The sequence below is a fragment of the Strix aluco genome, chromosome 11, assembly GCF_031877795.1.
Source record: "Strix aluco isolate bStrAlu1 chromosome 11, bStrAlu1.hap1, whole genome shotgun sequence".
Taxonomy (NCBI): Eukaryota; Metazoa; Chordata; class Aves; order Strigiformes; family Strigidae; genus Strix; species Strix aluco.
In genome coordinates, this window is record NC_133941.1 from 18,456,221 (window position 1) to 18,482,931 (window position 26,711).

The 26,711-nt window shown below is 38.0% G+C and overlaps 1 protein-coding gene across 4 annotated transcripts in view; it reads left to right on the plus strand.

The window, feature by feature from the left end:
- Positions 1–26,711, plus strand: part of PRKCD (protein kinase C delta) — a 67,181-nt gene that overhangs the window by 10,762 nt on the left and 29,708 nt on the right. For 3 of the 4 annotated variants that reach the window (XM_074836427.1, XM_074836430.1, XM_074836429.1), the window contains exon 2: positions 26,387–26,521. In XM_074836427.1, coding sequence (XP_074692528.1) covers positions 26,407–26,521 — 115 coding nt within the window. In that variant the 5' untranslated portion in view covers positions 26,387–26,406. Of the gene's footprint in view, positions 1–21,111; positions 21,193–26,386; positions 26,522–26,711 lie in introns of all 4 variants that reach the window. The other variant, XM_074836428.1, reaches the window with a different exon arrangement.

Here is a 26,711-nt window from a genome sequence, read left to right on the forward strand (position 1 = left end):
GTTCCTTCAGTGTAACTGTCAATTACTGCATTGTCATTTGCTGGAAAAATTGCTGTACATTCTATAGGTGGTGAGGAAAAGGCTCTAAATTCTTTTAAAATGTTTTGATATGCACACACGTGTAGTGATGGTATGCTTGAATTCCTGAGGTTTTTTTACTTTCTTGAAGACTTCATCCCATTGACAAATCTTACTTTGGGGGCTGTGGAAGGATTTTAGGATTATTTCTAGTCTAGATTAAAAAATTACTTCCTTGTATTATGGTTTTGGTCTTTTTCTTTCCTTTTTTTTTTTTTTTAATAAATCTGATTTTCTTACTACTACTTCATGCTGCTTTCCAGTGAGTAAGCTGATGCTAATACTAAAAAAATTTTTGAGTCTCAACAGAGGGATGTTTTCTTTGTTTGCTTTAAACAAACCGTGAGAGTTACACAGCTCTGTTTTGAATTAACAGCTCTCCAAGCTAGGCTGTACACTTAACGCTTCTCAGACACTGTGGTGAGGCAGTAGTATGAGCATTCAAATACTTCAAAGGAAAGACAGGCATATCTAGCATTTTATCTTCTTAAAAGCACAAAAAAGGATGCCAGACTCATGTAATTGAAAATGTTTGCTGTAGGCAAGGTGTCCCAGGCAGACCAAGGTGGAAGACTGTATCCTTGTTCTGCTGCATTTAGTTTTGCTTTAGTTACTGTGAGCACCCTGCTGCCTAGTAAGTAAGAGTTAAAGGCAACTTAAAAACATGCCTGTTTGTCTCTCAGTGCATTTTGTATTACTCCTGTGGTCCTTTAGCTCTTATTTGGGCTCTAGTGGATGAAGTTGCAGTAAGTAAATGAAGAAGAACATATTTATAATCTTCTGATCAGGGTCTTATTTTCCAAAGTTTGCTTAATACCCTTACTGAATTGTTTAACCATCAAAGGTCTCAAAGTAATTTGTTAAGAAATTTACAAAGCTATGAAGAAGATATACTTTGCAGTACATCAGTCTCTATACTTTGTAAATCTTTTAAAGCCTCTGTTTAAATACCATAGCACAGCTTTATCTACCATCTGTGCTCAATGGACGAAGCAGTGGAGGTAAGTGGGGTGGGGAATGATTTGAGCTGGATGTGGCACCCTTCAGAGATATGGCAGCAAGAGTGCTTTTGTACTGGATAGCAGAATTGTTCTGCTTCTGCTTGACCCCTAATGTGTTGTGTGGTTTGGGTCAATTGCTCGCTTGTTGCTTGCCAAGAAGGACATGGGTAATGCATCATGTTTTCTTCAGTTGTTTGCTTGTTTTTCCTATTACAATAGCCTGAGTGTGGGTGCCTGGTTGGGGGACCCCACTGTGGGCTGTCATCTTCCATGCTTTGCTGCCAGCCTCATCTCATACAGGGCAAATGCTGAGCCGTCCGGCTGGGTTACTTCCCTTAGCTCTCAGCCAGCATCGTAGGACTGACCATGCTGACCTCGGCCGTGTGTGGTGCAAAGCAACACCCACTTCTAGCCTTGCACAGCCTGAGCCCTTCTCTGTTGGAAACTGGAGGAATTTCCGTGTTATTGACAGTGTACAATATTGCATCAAGGCTGGAACAAAGATGAGGTAAATGTTTCTGCCAACATCTCAGGGAAAAGCAAATAGTCTGGAGACTTTGAGTTTTCATGTGCATTCTTTGGGACTTTATGAAGTATTATAAAGTTTCTGAGAGATTTCTTTTCATTGAAGTTAGGTTTTACATGAAGAATTCACATCTCCTGTGCCCGTACAGGTGGATTAGTGAGATGGGGAAAAAATGAGTGTAGTAACAAAGAGGGTTTTGTCATCGTGTATGAGAAGTTTTTTTGGTTCGTTTCATCTTTCCACAGATTCCAGTTAGACTCTTGCTCAGTGTCGCTTGGAGCCATGTTCTGATACTGACTCCTTCTTTCTGGAAGCAACTACAGAAAACCAGAATAGCAACATCGTATCGTCCTCATGCTTACGGGAGATTACGGTTGGCTGAGCTTGCAAATCTTCACAGTCAACTAAACAGAATTTCTCTTTTTAAATATTCTGAATGCTTGATCTGATAAACTGCAAGAAAGGCATATTCTGGTTATGAGTGAGCAGAACCCTTTCCTGTTGGAGAAGGAACATAGTAACAGGGAAGGCAGAAGCTATGGAGAGCCCCTGTTGTGTGTTTGGTGCAGCTGCAAGTTGGAGTCACAAGTTGTAGATCAAAGAATGGGAGGTGTAAGCCTGTCCTCCCAGCTTTTCAGTCTTTATATGCACTGCAATGACTTGAGCTGTTGCAGCATTTTCTCTTAAACTTTTCTCAATATTCCCATGCTACACAAAATTAACACTCTTGTAATTTGTGTTCAGTTTGAGTTGTATAGGTGGGGGTGGAGGGGGTTAGTTAAAGAACCTTTGTACCATGTGTCCATTAGTTGCATCTCCCACAATGCAAACAGTACAATTGCTTTTTTCTTTGTGAAGGTAGAGTGCCGTATGACATCAGATGTGTATTACATTAATAAATAATCTGTGGTAAAAATGTTTGTTCTTACAGCTGAGTAATAGTAACAGCTACAAGTAATAATGTCCCTAGCAGGCAACATATTAAGAGGGAGTAGACTGGTTGCTTCTGTTCCTTTAATGTGAATCCTGGAGTCCAAGAGCTGGTTGACTCTAACTGTGCATTTGATAAATGTTTTTCTAAGCTGGTTCCCACATCATTTATGTGTTGAAGTTATCTAAGTTCTGAATTGACCTTTTGGAGCACAACACTAGTGTTCAGGGCAGGCTCTGAGTTTTCAGGTACTGCTAAATACTAAAAGAAATAAATAATGTAAGCTTTGACTTTGAAACAGTTTTGAAGATGTTTGGTTGTGTGTTCCAACGGTGCAAATCAAAACATCGCATTCTTTATAGGTCAGTAGAAAGGGCTGAACCGGTAGCAGTGATGTGGCTGACATTACTTAAGGGATCTTGCAGCAGCATAAGGGGTTTGCAGCTGCACCAATGAGAGATGTCAAGGGACCTGAGAGGGGATCGCAGGTGAACTTCATCCTGTTACATCCAGTGCTAACAGTGCTAGAAGTAACCCAACAGGGAAAGAAAAATGCTGCTTTACTTCCTAGCCCAACCAAAAGTCAGAAACCTCTGTGCTTCCTTCTGCCTAGGGCCTTTTCCTATTGCAAAGACAACCAAGTTTATCTGTTGCTGTTAGACTTTGGCTTGCCTACACATACTCAAATACAGTACAGCCCATCATATCAGGAAGGAATAGATAGTGACTTGAGTTACTTGGGCTCACCAGACTTTGAACAACAGTTGAGTAAAGCCAGATTGAAAGCAGTTAAACCAAGTTTTTCTGTTGTTGTAGATGTGCTCACCATAGTTTAGCTCTCATAGTAGCACCATCATTGACAGAGAAAAATAAGTAAACTCTCACATTCATACTTCATGTTGCAAGCGTGTGTTTCAAGAATGACATTTCCCTGACTTTAGCCACGCAACCCATTTGGTTTAAATGTTAATGAAGGCAATATTTTTTTTTCCTTCTGATACAAATGTTTTAAGCAGTACCATTGCACCTGTTAAGGAATGTGTCCCCCTGCCCTCCCACACTCTGGAAAAAAAAAAACCCAAACAACCCTTTGTTGTTAAAGTCTGAAAACGGCAAAACATAATTCTGATATTGCTTTAAGCAAGAGAGAAATTAATTGGAGACCTTAAATTCTGTACTTTAAAACACATTTTCACATGACATATTCTGGTGACATCAGTCTTAATAGAGCATATTTTGCAGAATTGTTTCAAACTCATCTTTCACTTTTTCACTTTGTATTCCTGTGTTCCACTTTCTTATCCTGTGCCTTTTATTTCTGTGCTTTGCTGAAAAGTCAGCTGCAGTTCAATCCTTTTGTCTTTAAAAGACATTTTATACAAAGAATGTCTGCAGTGAAACCTTTTAAATCGCAAAACTCTGAAAAGCTTTGGTTTTCTCTTGCTCAGCTCTCTCTCTTCCTTGACCTTTGGTTTCTATGATACGTAGGATATATAAGTAGCAAACGGTCAAAAACTGATTATAAGAAACTTTACTGGTTTACTTTGATTCTCTCTTATTCCTTCCAGAGACTGATGGTAATTTGCTTGTGCTCCTAGGAAACTCAATATTTCCACAGAGAGTCTGTTATTAAAAGAAATAACCAATTCCAATGGTAATACTAGCAGGAAGCAGTAAACTGCAATTTAATGAATTTCTGAGATCATTAAGTTATCTTTCTGTATCCTTAATTTCTTATATGGAAACTGCTGGCTTTACAGGTATCCCAATTCTGGAGAAAAACCAAATTGATGGTCTCTGAAAATGTGTACAACTTCAGTGTCTAGTTTTTATATAGAAATGGATAGTAAAACTTCAGGGGAACAAACGTGATGTGCTAAAATGTATTTTGCCCTAAACTTGAGTCTCTCGATCATCCCAAAGGAATGGGAGGGTTTGGATTTTTTTTCTCCACTTTTTTTCTTCTAAACAAAATCCATTGTGCTATTGTCAAGTCTCTGCAGTTTGCAATCAGATGTTTCCAGGATCTGTCACAAAAATTAGTTTGCTTGTCTGAATCTCTTCAAAGGAGCAACTTAACTTCAGCAATTAAAAGAAAAACCTTTTTTTGTGTTAACCTTCTCAATGAGTGTTTGTTCAGTAGCTAATAAGATAGGAGGTAGTACAATGAGCTGACATTCAGAAGTTGCTTATGATATAGCTGGAGGTTTTTCCCTTTCAGAATGCTTTGTAAAGTCAACAGAGCTGTGGATACACAGTGTAAAATTCAGAGCAACTGTACTGTGATCAAACAATTCTGCAAGTGTGTACAGTTCTTTACTTTGAGTCTGTCACAGTTTATGTTTGTTTTATTTAGTGCAATACTTTAAAAGAACTGATACATTAGTGTGAAGTGTAAGGGTATACAAATAGCCATGTATTTCTATAAAAGCCCTCCCTTGGAAATGTACTAGGGTATAGAAGTTTCGGTTCTTTCACAGTAGCTGTTTTGTCTTTCTTAGTTAGATTTTCCCGTGTTTGAAAGGGTCTTTGTTACAGTCTTTGGTTCTTCTTGCCGTTGATCTACAGGGCTGAGGTTTTCCTGTTCAGGGAAAAATTGGCTAGACTCACCATGCTTTTTCTAACAAAGCTCATAGAGCAGAGTGTCGTTGTGGAAAATGTAACAGATTGGGTTTTATTCAGCTGGTATATTTTGGACCTCTACCATGTTCTCATTTATCTCTCTCTCACAGAAACACTCTAAAATGACAACCATTTAATCTTTTTTAGATTATAAAGGCTTTGTTATGGCTCCGGAGTTTGATGGCTGATGCTTTACTATAGGCTTTGATCTACATTTTTTTTTACTTGTTTTTAGGGTTTTTTCCTCAGTGCCTGTGGAAACATTCAAAGTCCTGATTATTTTCAGGGGCTAATATAACTTTTTATGGAATCAAACTGAAAAAGGTCTCTGTTAGATTACTGCAAGCATACACATGCTTTACTTCATCTTGCAAAGTTATATTTATTGCTAAATCCTAACTCTTCTCTATGAAGGCACAGCTTTAATAATTTTGCTTTCTGCCTCCAGGCTGGCTCTTTGTCTGTAAACAAGGACAAGATTCCTGGTGATGCTTTATATGAAACATAAGGGCTACTCTCTCGTCTGTCCTCCAGCTTGTTTTCTGTCATTCATATTCTAGCTGTTGTCAGAGTTCAGGATATTTAGGTGCAATAAAGTTATAGCAGTTGCAAGAAGCTTGTGCCTCCTTGACAAGAGCCACACATACTATTTCAAATAATTGTTCTTGACTTCAGTGTGAGTGCTCAAGAGAATGAGGATCATGCAGTTCAGTTTGATTGCTGCTTCATTTACAGTGTGTAAAGCTTGTTTCCTGCGGCTCTGCCCAGTTTATCTGGAAAAGCAGGAAAAGTTTTGAAGCTACGAGGCTCATTTAGATGGATTCTTCTGAGTTTTGCTCAGTTGTCAGATATTATTTCCTGGCAGGTGCGAGCACTGCATCTACTCCGTGAAGGGCTCGGTCACTGTGACTTAGATTTGCCATAGCCTGGGTGTTAAAAGCTGTAGGCTATCTAAAAGAAAACTCATATGTCTGGGAAGATACTACTGAAGAAAAATCAGGAAAAGAGGTAAACAGTGAGTCTGCAAAACATTGCTTTTGTTGTTTATTATTTGAATTAAATAGAGTTAATAGAGTTTCATTCAATAGTTAATTTTTTTTTGTTAGGCTGTATTAGAAACAGGTAGGAATTGTAGATTGTTGCACTAGGCTTCCTGAGAAAGACAAACCTGGTGACTTGTTGGGTTAGCACATTACTCATCTACTACCTTGTGTATTCAAGGAAAAGTCCCAGATACTCTTCTGATGATGTGACTGTTTCTGTCTTGCCTAAGTGTAGTTAGATGTGGCCCATATCCAAGAGTTTTAGAAGACAGAATGAAATCCTTGCCAAGTATGAAAGACAGGTATGACAGGTGAGTACTGTTGGCAGACAATTTCATTTATTATGCAGCTATTTGAAGTGGCAAGCTTTCAGTTTTCCACTTATAAAGGAAGATAACTGCCTAACAAGGTCACTGTGGACAAGGAATACAGTGGGGTAGAAATTATGTCCTTCCATCTTTTGGTAGAACAGGTTCTTTTATTTCATGACATGCTGGAAGGACCAGCTGGGCTGAAATCAAGCCAGTTCCAGACACTGTGTGTATATCATGTCTCCTATTGCCCGCCAGAAAAATAAGTTTATGAAATTTTGGAAAATGCCCAAATGAAGATTAATATTCAAAGTACAACTGGGCCAGTCTGTAGTTATGTGGTAGCTTCCTTAAATGTATAAAGACTGGAGGAAGGTGGGGGTTTTTTTGTTGTTCTCATCCTTTAATTCTGTGGGAATTGTATCTTATTTTTTCTTGTATGTTTGCTTAAACTACTCTGAAGATAGTGTCAGTAATTTTCTCATACTTTGTATTGTGTTTGTGGTTAGAGTAACTCAAGGTTTTTTTCCGAGAATTTTCACGGTGTCATTGAGAGTTTTCAGTGTCATAGCCTCATTTTAAAGGAGAGAAATTGTTATAGGAAAAGTAGGTGATTCTCATCTATTTAAGATGCTAATCTTGTACTTTGTTTTTAACTATACCTGTGTCTCCAAAGTACATTCCAGGTGATTTGTAGCCATGTCCTAATAGAGTGCTGAAATTTTTTGGATGAAGCTTAAAAACTCCTCTGTTCCTTTGAGGCAGAAAACCTGCAAAGTCTGTGGAACTTCAATGTGGTGATTAAAATTAGGTATAGTTACGAGTAACTCAAAACACATCTACTAATCAGAGATGTTAAGCAACTTCACTGGAGTTTGCTAGCAGTCATCCTGTAATGCATGTCAGAGGCTATTACTGCTATTTTGAATGAATCATTTGGGTAACAGAGGTCGTAACTTAATTTGTAATTGTATATGTAAGTACACAGAACACAGGAACCACCTACACACTACTTCTTCACTACAAGATCTTTTTACTGTCCTCATTCAAAAATGTATTTTCAAAGGAAGAGGAGCAATCTGAAAGAAGTATGTGCTTACATAGGTTGAAACTGCATGTATTCAGATGGATCCTTGTTTTTGATGCCACACTGAAATATTGATATGATATTCAAATTGGGAGTACTGTGAACCTTTGAATTTAAGCTTTTCTCTTAAAAATCTAGTCCTATGGGTTGCATATAAAATGTGTTCAGCACAAAGACAGGGTCGACTAAGTTAACTTAAATCAGCTTCAAGCTCCAGAAGTATTAAGTCTTTGGGCCATTGCAAAAGTGATCTACTGGTTTGATTTTATTTATTTTTTTAAAATTGTTATTTCTATTTATCTCTTTAAATCTTGGTTTATTTTCCCCTACTTAGAAATACTTCTAGAAGCCACAGGTTTGGGTTTTGGAGCTTGGGAAAGAACCCAGACAACTAGGCTGGACAGGGAAGAGTCCCATGAATAGCCTTTTGCAGCCAGGGAGATGAGTGATGAAAGGTCAAGATAAACTTCTCCCCTCATTCCTTCAAACAAAGATGAAGAAGAAAACAAAAACAAAGCACCTCCTGTGTTTCTGCAGCTGCTGGGATTAGGATTTATGTAGGGCTTGAAGTCTGTAAGACATTGTCCTTGGTGAAGTTGGTAGCTGCCTAGAGCAGCAAACTGCTAGGGATATTAATACAGTCATGGTTTGGTGCCTACTGTGCGTGTGTCAGGGCACAGTAAAGTTAGCCTGACTGGTACCAGGAATGTCGTACTGGTGGCATAACAGCCCAGCTCTTGGGGGCTCTCCCTCTCTCTGCAGCCCAGGACCAATCCTTTCCTTCGTCTCCCTTAGTGCAGCAGGAATGGCCCATCACTCCAGTCCGTAAGTTTACAGGTGATACAATTTGGTTTTGCTGAACCTGCTGAGGAGCTGGGATTCTAGTCAGGGCTGTTGTATCCATCATATCCGTTCCTGGCATGTGTTTTGCCATATGGCTCCTCCTAAAAAAACATGTACTTGCTTAAGAGCTCAACTGAAGTGGCTAGTCGTGGTCCCTGGAATGCATCCTGACAGGGATGCTGCCACCTCAAAGGAACATGAGAAACGAAGTTGGTGATATCTTATGGTCCAAACCCTTACATGTGAGCTATTTATTCCCTTAAATTGTGGAGTACTTGATTCCCAAGTTGTAGCACAACTATTTTTTTTTTTTCCCAGACTACTTAATTCCTTGGTATTAAAACTAGAAAATATGAGGTAAAAATTTTCAGTATCATATCAGTCCACTCATGGTGTTGTTGCTCCTTGTTCATTACTATGGTTTTTTAATAAACTGTGTGTTCCCATGTACTCATAGCTTGCTTAAGCTTGCAGGAACATTTATGTCTGTAAGCTGTGCCGAAAGGAGTGGTTAAACCGCTCCAGAAGTGATAGGACCTAACTGAGGTGTGATGAGAGTAAAATAGTTTTTAAATATATTTAATTAGGGCTTGTCACTTGAAAAAGACAAGCAGGCTAAAATTCAGAACTCTGTATCTCTGTAGTAGTTTGCTAGAGATGGAAAAAATCTTACATGTGCTGTCTGTATCCTAAAATCCAGGCCATCAAGGTCTGTCTCCTGGATTATCAAGACATAGGTGAAAGCTAGCAACAAAAGTAATAATTTTAAAGTTCCTCTCCATCTTTCTCTCCCAGCTGTTGCTTTTTTTTTTCCCCTGCTAGATACAGTTGTCATGCAGTTTTCTAAATTGTCTTAATACTTTTGGCTTTTGAACATGTTCGAGTCATTTGTTACACATCTACATCTCTTTGCTCTGTGTGTTGGCGCTTACTGACTTCTTTCTGTGCACCACGTGGTCCAAAACATTTATTTCATCTGCTAGATACCAATGAGGAAACAATTTTGAGTTCTTAAGGAGCTCTGGTTATCTCTTTAGGTGATCTTAAGTCATATTTGCATTGCATATACTGTTGGCCCTCAAAGTAATGCTTGAGCATCTCTCTCCTGTTAGATGTTTAAACATTGTTTATGGAGTGTTTGTAAACTTACAGGCAGAGTGTCTGGGAATGTTTGGTGTGTTCCCATAGAGCTGAACTGTATTTTAACAGCTGGTTAATACCACAAAGCCTCCAGTAGCTACTACTGCTCTCTAGTTGCAATTCTTCCACCAGTTAGATGACTTGTGATATTTGTTCTGCAGACATGGCAGTGATTGACAATTTGGATTTTAAAATATAGGCTCTTCCATGTAACTGTTGTTTGTGGGATTGGTTCAGCTGAAGTAATTTTGTTTTTGTCTCTAAATACAAGCCATAAATTCAGCTCTTTGTTCCAAGTTGAGCTGACAGTTGGTGTTAACAAATGCTATTTTTAATATTTCAGTTTGTGTTGCCTGTCTTCATAATTAAAGCACTTTGGCAAGTATATATCTTGTTTTATTAGAGCAAACTAAGGAACAAAGAAGTTAAAGGTTTCTCAAGGTCATGATGTATTCAATATTCAAGGTCAAATTCAAAGTAAAACAGTGCAGTTCAACTTGGGACCTTGTCTACTTATATGGGTACTAACTCCCACTCCCTGTAGTAGCAGAAGTCACTAATCTAGTAATCTAATCTCTCCCCATTTTTGTTTATTTTTGGACATGAAAATGAGGTTCCAGTCATTGTTTGTAGTGAGTCCAATGGATGTTGAAACCTGGAAGAATGCTACTCTTACTAGTTTCCTATTTGAAAGATGCCTGCTCAAACTAAGGTGAGCTAGGCATTTGTATCAGGATGAAAGTGATGAACCTTAGCTATAGTGTTCCTCAAGGTAAAGGATTTGGATGAGTTGTTGTGAAACGTCTATCAAAATAATTCCTCTATTGTGTGTAAGTAAACGGATAAAAAGAATGAGCATGTTTTAAGCCTGATCGTGCCATTTGTCTGTTCTGAATTCAACGGTCTTCACATACCTTCTAGCCAGGTAGTTAAGTAGATAACATTAGAAACTCTTCCTAAAATGTACTTTGATTAATACACCAGGAAGAGAATATCATAAAATAAATTTATCTTTGTATTTTAAGTTCTCTTTTTCCACTTCCCTGGGTATTTCCATACTCTTATCATTCCTTATATTTATCTGGTTTTACTTAGTATTATTTATTGTGAAGTTAGTGGTAGGGGAAGCTTGGGGTTTTGCAGGGTAGCACTTTTGTAGGATAAATAGGTTTTACTTAATACTGTGTAAGATATAAACCAGTCAGTTAAGGTGCTATTAACATCTACATCAAGCCTGGCCAGTCTTTGCATCCAGAACTAACGTGCAGTTATGTTCATCTGCCTTTGCTCTTCAACAGATTGTCCTTTTTGTTGGTTCCAACATCCAGCCACCCACCAAGACTGTATATAACTCCTTACCATTGCTCTAGGTTTCACAGGACATTGTTCATGATCTTTCTTAGGAAACATTTGTAGCCACAGTAGTTCTCAGCATTACTACAAAGTGCTTTTCATGGATTTGCATTTAAAATCTATGAAAGAAATTGAAGTGGACCTAGTATGTGCATTTGATATGATACCATATTAAAAATAATATTGTAGTAATTTTTGCTGTATTTTGCTGGCTTCTCTAGAGTTTTAAATAAACCTTACAGTATGGAATATACTGAGATCTAAATAGCTTAAATAGGTCTTGACTTGGTAGGAAGATTTTTTTTTTTACTTTTCTCATAATCATAAAATCTCTTCTAGTTTTCAGGTCATTTGGAACAAACCTGTTGCAGGGCTCTTGAAAGGAACAGCTTTTGAAAAAAGCATGTCTATTATTCTTGCTTATAATTTTATAAATACGTATCTCAAAGGTGAGTAGACAGTCTATAAACTGTTTGAGATGCCCCTTGGAAATCAAGTTTGCTGATTTTGTTTCAGATCTGAAAAAGGGCTTTGAAAAACGACTTTGGAACTTTTAATAAGTATTTGTAATGGCAGGTTACCTGTCCTGGCAATTCTGAGTTATATACTTACTCAGCACTCTTGGTCCTTGGTTTATGAGTAAGTGAGGAAGTTGGGAGTTTCCGCAAGAATGACTCATATCAAGGAGGAATCCTAATAACTCTTCTCTCCTGTCTGATCATGGAAGCAAATTAATTAACCTGTGTGCGTAATGCGTATTCCCAAAACTACAGAAATACTGTTGATTCCCCTTGCTGTAGGAGAAGGGATGAAAAATTCTGAATGTAAGTTCAGTAACGCATTGCCTCAAAAGCAGGTAGAATTGGAATGTGTAACTGGCCATCCTGACAGCTTGCTTAAAGTATATTATTGACTCTTCCTGTTGATTGTTTTTGAAAGAAATGGTAAAACTGACATTTAAGGCTTTAGAGTATAATCCTTAGATATGGTGACATCTTGTTACTACTAGACAAGCCCTTCTCTATTAATTTTCTAGTAGGTAGATGGCTGTAGTAAACAGGAATGGAGGCATGGAGGTCAGCAATAAATCACAAGCCTGAACCTTGTTATTTTGACTCTATCATGCCTTTATCATAAATGTAATACTGTGTTCCACTGAGCTGTGAGTCTGCACAAGTATCTGGAATAACCTTTTCTTTGTGTAGCTGTTGTAACTTCACTAGATGATGCTGGAAGAACTTTAACTGTATCTTTTAAACTTGCTGCTGCAAATTGCGTAGAGAATCTCACCGTTTTCTGTTTGGAGAGCAGGAATTAATGTTTCCATTGTATAACATACTGAAGGTTTATTTTGAATTAAGCAAGAGCCCAAAAATATTTACTGACAAGAAAAAAACAATCTGAACAGTGTTTTCTTTTCTGTAGGCAGAGTTTATTGGACTTGCTTGTCCTAAATTTCAAGATGGTATTGGAAGTAATAAACAGTGTGGAAACAACTCTACCCTTGTACTGGTCAAGTCTCCTAGACTGCTTTTGTATTCTGCAGCAGTACAGATTAATGCTTAAAATGCTTCTACTTCAATTTTTTGTTCAAAGATTCAGAGTAAAACTCTGGAACTGCTCAGACCTACTTTCAAGGTGGGTGAAGAATCTATTTCCTGGGCCGTACCTACACTATGCATTGTTGCTCTGGAACAGTACTAAATACTTGGGGTATTTGTTACTTGTATCTGAGTGTTTCAGAGGTAAGAGTCTTGGGAAATTTTAGCAAAGTCTGGAATAACTAGGGATTTCAGCTCTTGTAACTCCTAACACCCCAATTTATACAGGTCTACTAATGTTTATCTACATTGCACTAAGCCTTTTAGTTAACGTTAAGCATTTTGAGAAAGATCAACAGTTTGTTGTGTGATTAATACAGTGCATTAATGTGGGTTGATAAGAATATGATTAGCACCATTTTTTTAAAGGAACTATCTTCAATTTCTCTTAATTTGCTTATGCTAGTTAGGTGTCTTGTATCAGTCTATCTTCCATTGTAAATGAATGCTATTGCAAGAAAAATGTGTTAAGATTATTTGCAGTGACAGGAAAGAATCTACATTCGCCATTTTTTTTCTATTTCTTCCTTGAGGAGCACTTGATTTACTTTCTAAGTACCCTTTTGACCTGTAAAGAATGGTAGGGCAGATGAAGGCTTTGTTCTAGAGGTTTCTGCATAGTTTTTATGGATAATGTCTGAAGTCAGCAACGCAGGGTTTATTCTCCATTTTCCTTTTTCACCGTTCCTCTGGAAAAGGAAATGAAAGCAGCTTGAACAGTCCATATCGTTTGCTTGAGATGTGTAAGTTTTTACTACATGCAATTTTTTAAACCTGACTATAACCCATAATCCTAACAAAATAAGGGAAATATTTCTGTAAAACCACTGAGCAAATACTGCATGACATACAGTGTTTCCATCAGTAATACTGGAAACCTTTTCCTCAGTTTCACTTACATGAGTAGATATGGAAGTTCAGTTTTGCCTTTGTCCAGGGAGCTGTTATACGTATTTGTATGTTTGATAGTCAAGATTATATCAAATTTTTAATATAGTGAATGAATATATGTTAAATATCATGATTGCTTTATGAAAATACTTTTGTTGTAACTTTTTAAAAAACTGAAAAAGCCCTAGACCTTCAGTGGAACAAACTGTTAGTGTGGGGAGATAATTACTAAAATCATTCTTCTTTCTCAGGATGTCTGATTTTTGTGCCGTGTAATATATATTTGCATATCTTACCACTAACCAGTGTTTCTCAGTATACATCTTAGATGAGCAGAGGGCACTGACAGCTGCAGGAGAATCGTGAGGTTCTTTTCTCCCTTCACATTCCTCAGATGAATTTTAAATGCTGTTTTATATAATTCTGACATTTTCTGTCAGAAATAGGTTTCATAGCTTTATTTTTAGAGGTGGTTTTACTTTTAGAACTGTTAAGAAAACCCTAATGTTCTGATTGGAAAACTGCATCTTGGACAAGGAGATACATTACAGGAGCGTAAAAATTATATTTACAAAAGTACTTTTAATTAAGGCTTTTCACAATGCAAGCAAATACATTTTTCAATATAGCTGTGTTTCAGGTCTGAGTAAATATTTACTTTTTTTAATAGTCCCACAGAGGCAGAATGGGGTTTTCTGTTAAAGGCTGGAGATGTAGCTGTCTGCAGCTCTTTCCCACAGAGTTGAAATTCATTGGGCCAAAGTTGATTTAACTTTTGTTTACTCAGTACAGGGGACTCTCAAATTATCCATGATGCGGCCTAACTTTTCATAAGAAGTGGGTTACAGGCATCTGCTTACCTCTTTCTAGTTGTGTGAATTGCCTCTCAGTCCTGGTCACATAACATGTCTCTGGGTTTGGCAGTAATTGCTAACATGGAAAGAGCAGTATTAGAACAGGATTTATGTACTTGAAGTGCTGTAGTGGAAGCAAATATCCAGACCTGTGGGGAAAAGCCAGCATCCTGTGGCCTGCAGAGTGCTGAGTGCCGTAAACTGTAAGGCAGAAAGGAGTCTTTTGGGCTAGCTGTGCTGGGGATGTGGCTTGCTGTAAATAACAGGAGAGCTCCTTGCCAGAACCCACTACTCACTTGTTTGAGCCGTGTTGGTGTGTGACACTGAGGATATGGCCACTGCTGCGTGGAAGTGAAAGGTATTTCAGATATACAAAACACTAAGGTAATTAAGTAAGCTGTGATTAAGTAAGCTGTATAGTAAACAGTATGAAAGGGCTGCTTGGCATTCAAGGAGGAAAAGAATCAAGGCAGTGTGGATAGAGCTAATACACACAGGAAAGATTTGGAGGCAGGACTGGGCAGACCCTTAAGGGTAGATCTACTCAAACAAATTACACCATGTGGAAAGAGAATTTCCCCCTTGGCTGCCTGGGGACATGCAGTATTTCCATGCTCAGAGTTTAAAAAAAGGGATCTTAATTCTCTAATTGCAAGGGGGAACATTTGCATTTGGAACTACTGGGAGCATTTTGGTTCCTGTGTGCTTCACTCCTGCGCTTGCAGTCCATTACCTGCCGGTTCCTTTTAAAAGTACGACGGCACTGTAAAGATCGGGAAGAGCGCTGTACACAGGGTATATGCTATTGCCTTAGGAGTGTTGTGGTTTACAGCTGTTTGGTTTTCCTCCTGAGTTTTTCTGTGCCAGTGGCAGCCATACACCATCCTTTTTAACGTAATCATCTAACAGAAATGACATGTCTTAACGGTATGCTTCCCAACCATGACATGATACAGGAGGTACTGTTCGGTGATAGCAGTTTGTGATTTTTCCATTAAAAAATTGCTATAAAAATTATCGTAAAGAAGCACTTTTATGGCAAAAGAAACATGTACAGCAAAAAGTCAGAAATAATTGAAAGGTACAGGGAAAGTAACCAAGACATTAACTCATTTATCCATTTAGTGATGGAGGAAATGATAGGCCATAATGAGCCAGGAAAGCTTGTCTGTAGGAAAATCATTGAATACTCCATTGCTTCTGTGGCCTAACTGGGACATGAGAGTACAACTGTAATCAAAGAGTTTGTGTTCAGTTAGTTTTTTGACTAATCTATAGGTACCCTTGCAAGTCAGCTGCATATGTCTTTTCTTCCTGAAAGCGCTTTTTTAGGTAAGTAATGAAGTTTGTGTCTTGTTTATCAGTATGTTCATTAGTGCAATGACCCAATAAAGTAATAAAACGGATGCTGACTTGCAGTGTTGTTAAGTGAAGTTCTTGGGTATATGTTTTATATTTCTGTATATGTGTAGTGTTTTGCATATACAAACCAAACATCTCATTTTTAAATGATTCTCCAGTTTTTAGTAGGATGATCACTGGAATGGAAGCTGGAAAAAGTCGTGACAGATAATACACACCTAATAATTGGATCTGCACTCATCCTCCAGAAAATTGAGTCTTTCAAGTAGTGGGAATAACATTTCTGGAAGAGGTGGCCAGAGGGTGTTCTTGACAGCACCCAGTTCACAGGACTTCTCACTCTCTCACAACCCAAAGTAGTTGAGCATGTCCTGCCATGGTTATCTCTACAAACAAGATTCTGGCTCATCTAAAGCCCCAGGGATTTTTGTTTGGATTTTTCTTTCTTGCTTACTGTGTTGTGTCCCAGACATGTCAATGCTTAAAGGTTTTGTTCCCCAATAAGGGTACTAAAATAATGTTTTTATTGATTTAGTGGAAAATCACTTAATGTGGCTATTAGCAGACATGTATCATAGTGTTTAGATAAAGATGGCATCCATGTCATCACAGAGTGTGGAGTTTATATGTTTAAACAGCAAAGTCCAGGAAAAGGTAAAAAAATAAAGGTTTGCTGTAAACTACTTATGCGGAGGATTAAAAATGAAGGAATTCAAGATGGTATTAAATAGTACATCTCATCCAGAGTTTACATATCAACTTGTACTGTAAGCTCTGTGCTACCTTTAAATAACCCAAATCTCTCTTAAAATACCTTTATGCTTTAATTCAACTTGCTGTTAATGAGCTGTGTCTGTTTCTTTTATATTTTTGGCAATGCCAGGTCTACTGTAGAGCTTTAAATTTTCATTTCCTCTATAAAGTGATTCAGAGGGGAGGGGACAGTTAAAATTATTTGTGGTTCCATTTTCTTATCTGTTTTGGGAAATCTAAGCTTGAACTTTGAAATTACAGCAGGAGCAAATGCTTTTAATTAAAAATAAATTTCAGTTACATTTGCTCCTTCCAGTTTCTCCTTATCGATCCCTGTAGCCAGTCATTATTTAGCATCATCCTCTACACCCCTCAGTGTTACACAGTTGTGCTTATTTCATCTCTTCATTGCAAAAGTGAGAGGTGCTTTCACAGGCAGTGATGCATGTATCTATGTATGGTTTCACGGTTCATTTTCAGTTATTAATCCAGAGAAACAATCTTGATTAAGTTGACTTTTATTGGTTATTTATATTTCTTTTGTGTTTTTGGCCTTCACGTTCTAGGTATTACAAAAAAAACCCCAAAAAACCCCCACAGGATAAAAGGATGATTCCTACATACCCTGAACAGCCTTTGAGTACCAGGAAATAGCAAGGAGGAGCATCGTGCTCAGCAAGGCAGATATGGCCCATCTTGCTGTCTAATGTCTGATTGAAGTGACTAAGTGTGTTTGTGGCCCTCAGGGGGGAAAAAAAAAAAAAATCAGGTCTTCTCAAAAAAACCAAATGCAACACCACCAGTAATGCCAGATGCAGTAAGGAGGGAGGACTATTCCTACAACTCAATACTCAGTTAATGAGGAAAAGTTTTGGTCCACAGATCTTGTGTCCTTTTACTTTAAAAGCCTTGATCAAAATCATGCATCCATGAACTGAATTTTATTTTCTCTGAGGAGGTTATCTGAGCAGCAGATTTCCAGCACATATGAATGATGATACAGTTCTCTCTGCTAATGAATATTCTAGCTTTCCAGATACTTGGAGGATTAGGTCATAGTGCTGGCGGTAGTATAAATTTCTGGCTTGGAGGCTTGTGCTCTGTGAGAGGCACTTAGACTGTGTAATCTGCTGATGTTTTCAAAAGTGCAAAGTAAAATTGTTCTCTAATTGGAATGTTTTAGAAGGCATTTTTTGTATTTCTCTTGAATGCCCAGTTTCCATTTTTTGCTTCTTCATTGTTCATATAGAGATATTAATGCAGTAGATTTGAAATAAGACAAATTTTCAATTTTGCTTTTCTCTTAACAGTAATTGATTGACATACTGTCTTTACAGTATTTGGCTGTTTCAGCATTAAAGGGAAAGAGCTTTTCCTCTTTCCTCTTAAGTGTTTTGAAGAGAAAGGTAATGTATATTGGGTTGTAAAAGTTTAGCTGAAGTGTTGTCATGTTGTTTTCTGTTTGATTTGAAAATATGTTGTTGGCATTTTGTGTTATTCTCTCTGCGAAATAGATCTTAATTTCCAGGAAACTTATAATCGTGCAGAAAATAAGAAGTTTTGTGTGTGTAATTACATATCAGAAAATCTCAAATGTTATACTGAATCCTATAGAAATATGTACCATGAGTGAGGGTGGTGCTGAAGGATGGGCTTGATGTGTAACTCCTCCATTGAAGGATGCTAATGGAGCATGCCTCAATGTGGATCCCTGCCCACTTGATTATAGTGACACCTAAACAGATACTGTACAAAATATTGGATTTTCTGTGACTATTTTCCTTTGGTTTGGTACTTCTGAAAGCTGTGTGAGTAGCTCAGTTTTCCTAGTGTACTGGTTGTTAGAAAAATATCTATTGAACCCTCTTGCAGAATGGCATGCTTCTTTTGGAGAACTCGTATTCACATGATAAACTTGATGTACAGTTTTGCAATTTAGTCGTGCTGACTAAATACTGGCAAATTCCTTGAACATGAGGAAGTGGGAGCCTAGAGCTAGTCAGGGGCTCAGACTTGCAGAAGGTGTCCAGTGCTCTGTTTAGTGACACAGAGCCAGAACTGGTGTATGCCTTGGCTCCAGGGTGTATTACTGTAGGGAAGAGGAGAGCTTCATCCCTTTTACCTAGTCGTTTTTTTTTCCTTGTCACACAGAGGGGATTGTGTTACTTAATTGCAGGAAAAACAAACCCACTACTTACTCTACATGTCACCAAAAAAAAAAAAAAGCTTCCTAATTAGTCTTAAATCATGCATGCATAGAGAAAAAACGTTGTTCACTTTCTTTCTAATATGTTGGACATGCTCCCATTTCATAATGTGATTTGATATTAATGAATTGTTCACTCACCTAGAACTTCATAAGGATCTGGCTAGCCAGCCCCATTGTACTAATCCTTGCATGTTGTTGCAGTTGCTGCTTATCAAATGATATCAGCTTGCACTATCAGAAATAACGAACAAAGGCTTTGGGCTTCAGGCAGTGTTTCTTCTCTTGCATGTTTTTAATGTCTGATGTTTGGGTTTGAAGTTAATGAAGAGGATTCATTTGCACTTTTGTTTCAAACTTGATTGTGGTAATGATGAAAAACAGCGTGCCTACAGTGCTTTCATCTACTGTTTAGTCCTGTACGTTCAAAGAGGAACGAGAACTCATGAGTGGGTTGGGTTTTTTTTAAAAAAAGAGTATTTAAATGGCTATTTCTTAGGCACTTCTAAAGAAAAAGCAGCTGACAGTACTTCCCCCTCTCCTCCTGCCCCCCTCCCCCCCCAAGCAGTAGTTGTGGAATATTGAAAAAGCCAACTTTGTTGCTCCAAATGTTCTTTTTCCCTTTCCAAAAAAGGACATTCAGTGTAAAATGCTTTTTTTTTTTTTATCTTGCAGCATATGCTGTGTAACAGCCTGTCCTGCTGTCTAATTCAGAGTCCAAACCTTCGTGAATTTACTGATCTTTTAGTGTAAAACCCAGATTTGTCTTCCTTGGCGCACTTGAAACGACTTTAGAATAGTCAACTGTTGTTACTGAGCTAATCATATGTTATCATATGTTCAAATAAATTGGGCTGCATGTCTTCCAAAAAACCCATAAAATCAGGTCTGCTTTAGCTCTTGCTTGCCTGCTATCTGCATTCCCCTTAAGCTTCTCAGGAGTTTGCCCTGCCAAGATTGAAAGAGTTGGCCCGTTCAGAAAAACACTTCTCATCATAATGATAGGGAAAGCATCAGTAATATTTTGGCCTTGAGTGTGTTGGGGAAATATCAACAATTTATATGGCAGCCATAAATTCAGGCAGTTTTGGGACTGCTGAGCATGCAGAAAAGGTGTGGAAACTCAGAGTTATCTGTGCTTCCGACCGAGTGGGATGAAACCAAGGAACATCTCTTGCTACATGGCTTATCTGAATGGATGTTCTCCAGACTATTGCAACACAAATAGTGACAGATTTTATTACATCATTGTTTCTGCTTCTGGCTTTGTCCTAACCCAACAAAAGCAGAAGTATCTGAAAGAAAATACTGGGGGGGTGGAGGGGTGGGGGGTGTGAAGAAGGAAATGGTAGCTACATTTTTTCCAAGCTAGGAAATGGCAGCTACATTTTTTCCACTCTACATGTACGATTTTAAAAAAAACCCAAAGCAAACCCCAAAACTTACAGCATTTACACTAGAATTTAGTGTATAGAATTATCACTTTGAAATTGTGAACCACAAAAAAAAATTCATTTGGCAATAACTTTAACAGCAAGTAAATTGTGTTGTGGTGTTAAATTTCCTGTCATCTTTTCTCACTTTTCATAGTCCTGTTGTGTAATTATCTAAAAACATTTTATGAAGATACACTGTTTTAGAAACATTACTGCAGAAATTGTAAGTGATTGGGCTGTTAGTCTGTTTTAAAGATGCTCTTTTGCATGCTTGACTTCTTGAAGATAACTGCATTTTGTTAAATTTTACCTAATGGATATATTTTGCTTTTGTAATTGTATAGTCCTGCAGTTCTAATTTTAAGGGTTATTTTTATTTTGTTTGTAAAATCTCCATGAGATACTTTATCAAGATAGTTGCTGAGAAGCTTCATGTTTCTAATTACCATTCTTGAATTTCATAGACAGATTAATCAAATTAATAACTGGAGTAAATGAAACTATTCATAGGAGATAGTCACACCTTTATGGATAAACCTAAATAAAAGCAAGAGTGATGCGGTGCAGGGGCATACCTTTGGAGAAATCTCCTTTTCCTGCAGAGACCTACATGCAATGTGTGGGTTTAGCCCTGTATTTTGGAAAATGCTTTTCAAACCCTCTGTGGACTTTAAGCTTTCAAAGCAGCACCTGCAGATAATGTTTTTTGCCATCTCTGGCAGCTGTGAGCATTCAGCATCATGATGTGTAATGATTGTGTTGGTTATAAGTATGCTTTTCAGGCTTTAGCTGGATGCTGCTGCTTAGGGAAGTCCAGCTGATAAAGAATCCTGCAGTGTATCTTCTTGACAAAGTTGATAACAGCAAATATAGTAAGCCTTTTTTAAACTGACTTAACTTTTAGACAGACTTCTTCCCACAGAGCATCAAATAGAGGCCAGGGCTTGCAAGAGAACCTGCTAAAAAGTCTCAGTAGACTAACTGTAGGTGTGCAGTGTAGACAGTGGTTAGCATCATTACTTTGGTTCAGTGAAATGTCCTACAGCATAGGTATCATTTCTTCTCTCTTGCAGATGGGATTATTTTGATTGTCAGCTGAAAGAATACCTGTGAAGGGGGTTCTTCAAGAACCGTAGCCAACCTGTCTGCTTCCTGTGAGTTTTTCTGTAATGTAAGCATAAAGCAGCATACATGGGAACAGTAAAAACACAATGTGCACGTTAACGGTGTTCACAGGTGAAGGATGCTAATCACACTTCTAGCATCTCTACTTGCAGACTTTATTGTATTATTGCCATGAAAGTAGCATAATCACCTTTGTAGACCATATACAAAGAGGAAGGAGGTCTTTGTTCATGTTTTTGAAAGTGCTGCGGAGGCAATAAGTTGGGCAATAGTTTGTTGCTGTTTCTTGAACACCTTGTCCGTTGCCAGAATGGAGGACAGGAAACCCTTGTGTAAAAAAAAAAAAAAAAAACCAAAAAAACCAAAAAACCAAAAACCAAACAAAAAACAAAACAAAAAAACCAAAAAACAAAAACCTGCAAGTTGGAAATAATCTATATTTTTGCATTGTAAAAAAGAAAAAAGTTACTGCTGCATCCTTTCAGGGAAGAACACCAATCAGTTGCTGTGTATGGTGCTAGCTACTAGTGTTGGTGTTCCCCAAGGCATTTGTGTGGCCTTGGAAGCAGCCTCAGCAAGGAGCTAAGCAGAAAGCAGTCATTTCATGCCATCCAGAGCACTTCTGTGAGACAGCATGGAAAAGCCATGACCTGCATGTGCAGCTTTACATCCATTTGCAAAATGTTTTACAGACTGCTACAAGGAAATCAGAGGCTCATATCAGCAGGGGAGTTTTCTCATTTGTATTTCTCTTGGATATATAGTCCCATATCAGTGATGGAACAGTTTGTGCTCTGTTTAGGCCCATTAGTTTTTTCGTGTCTTCAATTCTCTGTTGTTGGCCAGTGTCAGCATTTCATCCAGATGATCCACTGCTTTGATGTTACTTCCCGCTTTGTGTATAAGTCACAACAACGTCTTTGTTTCTGGATTGTGTTAGAGGTGGCTTGCCCTCACTGTTTATAACAAGGCAGAATTACAGCAACAAAGGAACCCTGACAAGTAACGCCTTCAGCTGCAGTGTGAGTCCCTGATATCTGCTGTGCACTGTTGGAAGGGGAGAAACTACAGAATTTACTCTTCGTCCCTTGTGTCTCTGTGGAGAAGACTTTTAATCTAACGTGGATTTTGTGCTAGCGAATCTTGTGAAAAGTCTCCTTGGAATATTTAAGATTTTAATTTATTTTGAAGATTTCTTTAAAATTGCACGATACAAACACACCCATGTGAAAACTGAGTATTTGTTCATCCAGCAGATGTTGACACTGATGTGAAGATGTTTCAGTTTTTCCCCCTCTTGCTCCATGTGTATCATAGTTGATAGTAACATGGTTGATTTTCTTTCCATATTAAATAGTCAAAAGGTCTCAATTTTAAAGCTTCATGGAAATCGCTGTGGATTTTGCAGTCTCTCCCAGACAGCATAGCATGCGGTTTAGCTTGCAACAGGGTAGATCAGGGATCCTTGACAAAACGAATGTCATGCGGGACAGCATCTGATGGTGTAATCTGAATCAGTGTGGCCATCACCATGTACTTCAAATGGGATGTTACTAGAAGATTTTTTCCCTAGCTTTTTTTCAGATTGCACATGACTTTGAAACTGTTTGAGATATTGAACCTGTAATTTGGATTTGCAGTAATTTTGGAGTTTGCATCTCAGTTTTTCCACCATTTGGTTTGAATAAAATCACACTCTTCAGGGAAAACAGTTTGGCTTTGGTACTTCATAGCAGCAGTACAGATTGTATGAGTAGATTGTAAAATCTCTCTCAATTCATAGCTGGTGTTTCATTGCAGTTGCAGTCCTTGACAGATACAGCTCTAGAGTCAACGCTTGTTCTGTCACTTCTGAAATAAAGTCATGGAGACTATAGATGAACTTGTCTAAAATGCAACAAGCAAAATGTATGTATTACTTTCAATATTTTTACTTCAAATGTGACAAAACTTTGGATGATGTATTCAGCACAGATTTTGAGAAACTTTGTTGAATTAAAATTGATCTCTTTTCACAGAGTTTCACTGCCAAAAACAGTTTTAGTGGGCTATGGTTTTGTTTACGGCAGTACAGCTGATGCTTGTCAGCTATCTCACTGCAATATCCTAGCATAGGCAAGGATTGGAAAATGTACCTGAGGAGCAAATCCAAGCCCTCCTTTCTCACTTAACCTCCATGCATCACAGTATAGTCTGTCATGTATAGTTAGATTTTTCATGAAGCCACTTAAAATCTCTACTTTTATGAAAAAAGCATCATGAAATTTGGCAGGAACAGGTAGTTAGTTATGTGAAAATAAGCTGTTGACAGGTGGGGGGGGGAGGGTTAAGCTGTTAAATGGAGGAACAAAAAGGTATCTTGGTTTCACAGTGACCTTGGACTGACTGCATTTGAACATCATCGGAAATTCTGGGTTATCGGCATTTTCTCCTAACTGCTGAATTGCTTGCGTGTAGCATTTCTGAGTGAGCATTTGAGATCTCACTGAAGAGAAGTACAATGAAGCTGAAACTGATAACCGTATTCAAAACCAAGAAGCAGAGCTGAAAATGTGGACTTCAAATGATTTGGCCATCAGAAGTGAGGAAGACTGTGGGATTATTCAAAATGCATATGCACTGTACCTGTTTCTATTATATTTCTTAATTTGGAGTTAAAGAAGTAAATGTCAAAGCCTTGTATTCCGTTACAGGACTGACATTGGCTTGAGTCAGATGGTCTGAGTGAAATCATGCACTTGTTAGTTTAGCTTTGTCAGTGCTTTCCAATTTTTTGTTAGCGTAGTCCCAGACTTACTGGAAATTGTGAGTTCTAGCTGGGCTGTCCCTTCCAGCCAGAATTATCCTGCAATCCTGTGGTTCTGTCAAATAAGCTTTCCAGTGGGAGCTACATGCTGACCTACCCAGCTTGTTTCTACCTATGGCCTAATTGGTCTTAAAGCTGTTTCCCCAGAGGTGAATGATGATGAAATCTGGTTTCTTTTACATCTGTATTGAGTAGTAACTCTGTGTGATCTGGTGTTGGCAAGTCATGTAGCTAGTCACTTGAGAGTAGTTCTGAACATAGCACAGGGTCTCTTGAGCACCTAAAATGTGTTCCTCGTTAAAACTCTTGATGAGCATTGTGTTTACATTGTATTTGTGAAAGTGAGGTATCAGGTGGTATTTGTTAATTTTTACAAAAGCTATTTCTCTTTCTTTCTGAGGTCATCTCAATCTCCAGTCTCATCAAATAGTGCTCCAAGCTGCAATAACCAGTGGATTAGTAGGGAAGATTTGTTATTTTATTGCAAATCTGGATGGCAGTCTGTGTGAATATGAATTATAGTGGTGGCTTTCAGTTCTTCAGTGGGATAAGCAATGGTGCCAAGTAATCCTAAACCTGCTTTCTATAACTTTGTCTTACTCTACAGAAACAAAAGTAGGGAAACAGTTAATAAAAACTAGCTCAATAAATGTTAGAGTCATAAAATTTTTCCATTTATTTAGAATTGTTTCTGCACAGGGAGATTGCATGATGTGCAAATAATGGTGTCAGGGGCTATATTCTGTGTAGCTGCAAAGACTCTGATTTCACAGTCTTTTATCTAAATGGCTGTTCTGGGCCTTAAGAGATATAAGGGGAATGATAATTGCTTCTCAGGTCAATGTCTTTACATTAAAAAAATGCAAGCATATGCAGGATTGCTTGAAATGTTCTTCCTAGTGCTGCTTGATCAAGCTGGGTAACAATCTACAATCAAAAGGCCAGCTCAACCCAGTTTCAATCCTTTATTTTTTTTACCATCTGTTCCTGTTACTTTGTTAACTCTTTTCTCCCAATCCCTCATTCTCTGCATCCCTCATTCTCTGATTGCACTAGTATTCCCTTCCTATCAAATGACCATTTTCTCTTACCCTTTGAATAAGTAATTTTTACTTTGCAAAACAATATTGACATTCAAGCCACAGGGCTAACTCCATTGCTGAAGGTGCTGTGAATTGTAAACTGAAGTCTGCTCTAAGTTCAGGAGCTCTTAAGAATGAGAGAAGACCATAGTGAAACGCCAGTTTGCTGACTTAGAAATTGCAGGTAGTTTGGATTCTTGCAATTCCTGACAGTTTAAACTAGGTGAGACAGTAGTGCTGGAGTTTTTTCTACCTCTCACTCTTCCGTTTGCCTGTTATGTGCAGGTATAGAGGCTCACTGCTGGAATCACTAGCTCTGTGGTGTTTGCTAGGATTAGTACACTGCCACCCAAAAGCAATGCTTGACTAGAAGTTGTCTGATGTTATACTTGTTTCAGTTTGCTGGTGGTATTTGGAATGTACATTGTTTTCCACATTAAGTATGAAAAATAAAATGTACACTTATCCAGTGAAATACCTAATTTTCAGAAATTTCTGTAACTGCATTTATCTAAGCGAGGAAGTAAGTGTGAATTCGTGTGTGGACCAATTACTCAGGTTGTTAATGTTGATCAGGTGCTCATATGCAGTGCAATTACTTGGTTGTGCTTAAGGACATGTTACCCTTACTGTGCCATGTGGTAGTGGTTTTTGCTGCAGTGTCCAGAAATTTTATGTAGGTTCAGTAGTTTCTTGGATTAATCTTTAAAAATAAAATTAACCTAAGGTGTCCTTTTATCATTTGACTGCCTAGAATTCTGTTTGGGAATTTTTGAGGCTGTACAGCAATTAAAGAAAAAATGTGTACCTAAAGAGCAACAAAATAATGTGAGCTTTAGATGATTAATTTTGCTCCTAGTTCTCCCTCCTGGCTTTGTGAGAGATACTGGGAAAGGAACATGTGGAACAGACAAAACTCTTCTTCCCTTCTTTTCTCCAATCTATTCTTCATTCCAGGTGTGAGGAAAAGAGAAGTGTTTAAAACCCCCCTCATCTATTACCTTTGTGAACTACTTATTTGATAAGAATGTTTATATACTTGTGTGTTAACAAATAGGGTCTCTGTCAAAGACATAACTGCTACTCACTTTTAACAAGATACGGTTAAAAAGGGTGTCTTAAATTCAGTCTTTGATTGCACATGCTATGTTTTTTGTTTCAATATGTGGCAGTTCTACTTCAGGCTCATGGTCTCAAAGCCACGTTCAAGACTTGCAAACTTCAGAGGATGTGTTCTATCAGCTCTGATGGCTGCTGAGAAATGTGTATTGCTTTCTTACAAGTCTCAGACCAGATCTTTCATTCCATTACTTCTATTTACTTCTTTCCACTTAGGTTGTGTATCATTGTGAGCAATGGCCCCCTTCTTACGGATATCTTTCAACTCATTTGAGCCAGGACCTGCGCAGAATCAAGGGGAACAACTACAGCCTTTCTGTGCTGTCAAGATGAAGGAAGCATTGAGTACAGGTGAGGTTACAAACAGTGATGCTTTCCTGAATATGAATAAATTTTTCAGAAATACTGCAGTCCCTCTTAGGCTGTGGATGGTAATGAATCCTGCTGTTCCTGTCATGCCAAGCACTTCAATGTGAGCTTTTCTTTCAGAATGGGAAAAATAACAATGACTTTTGTCACTATCTTCACCTTAAAACAAGAC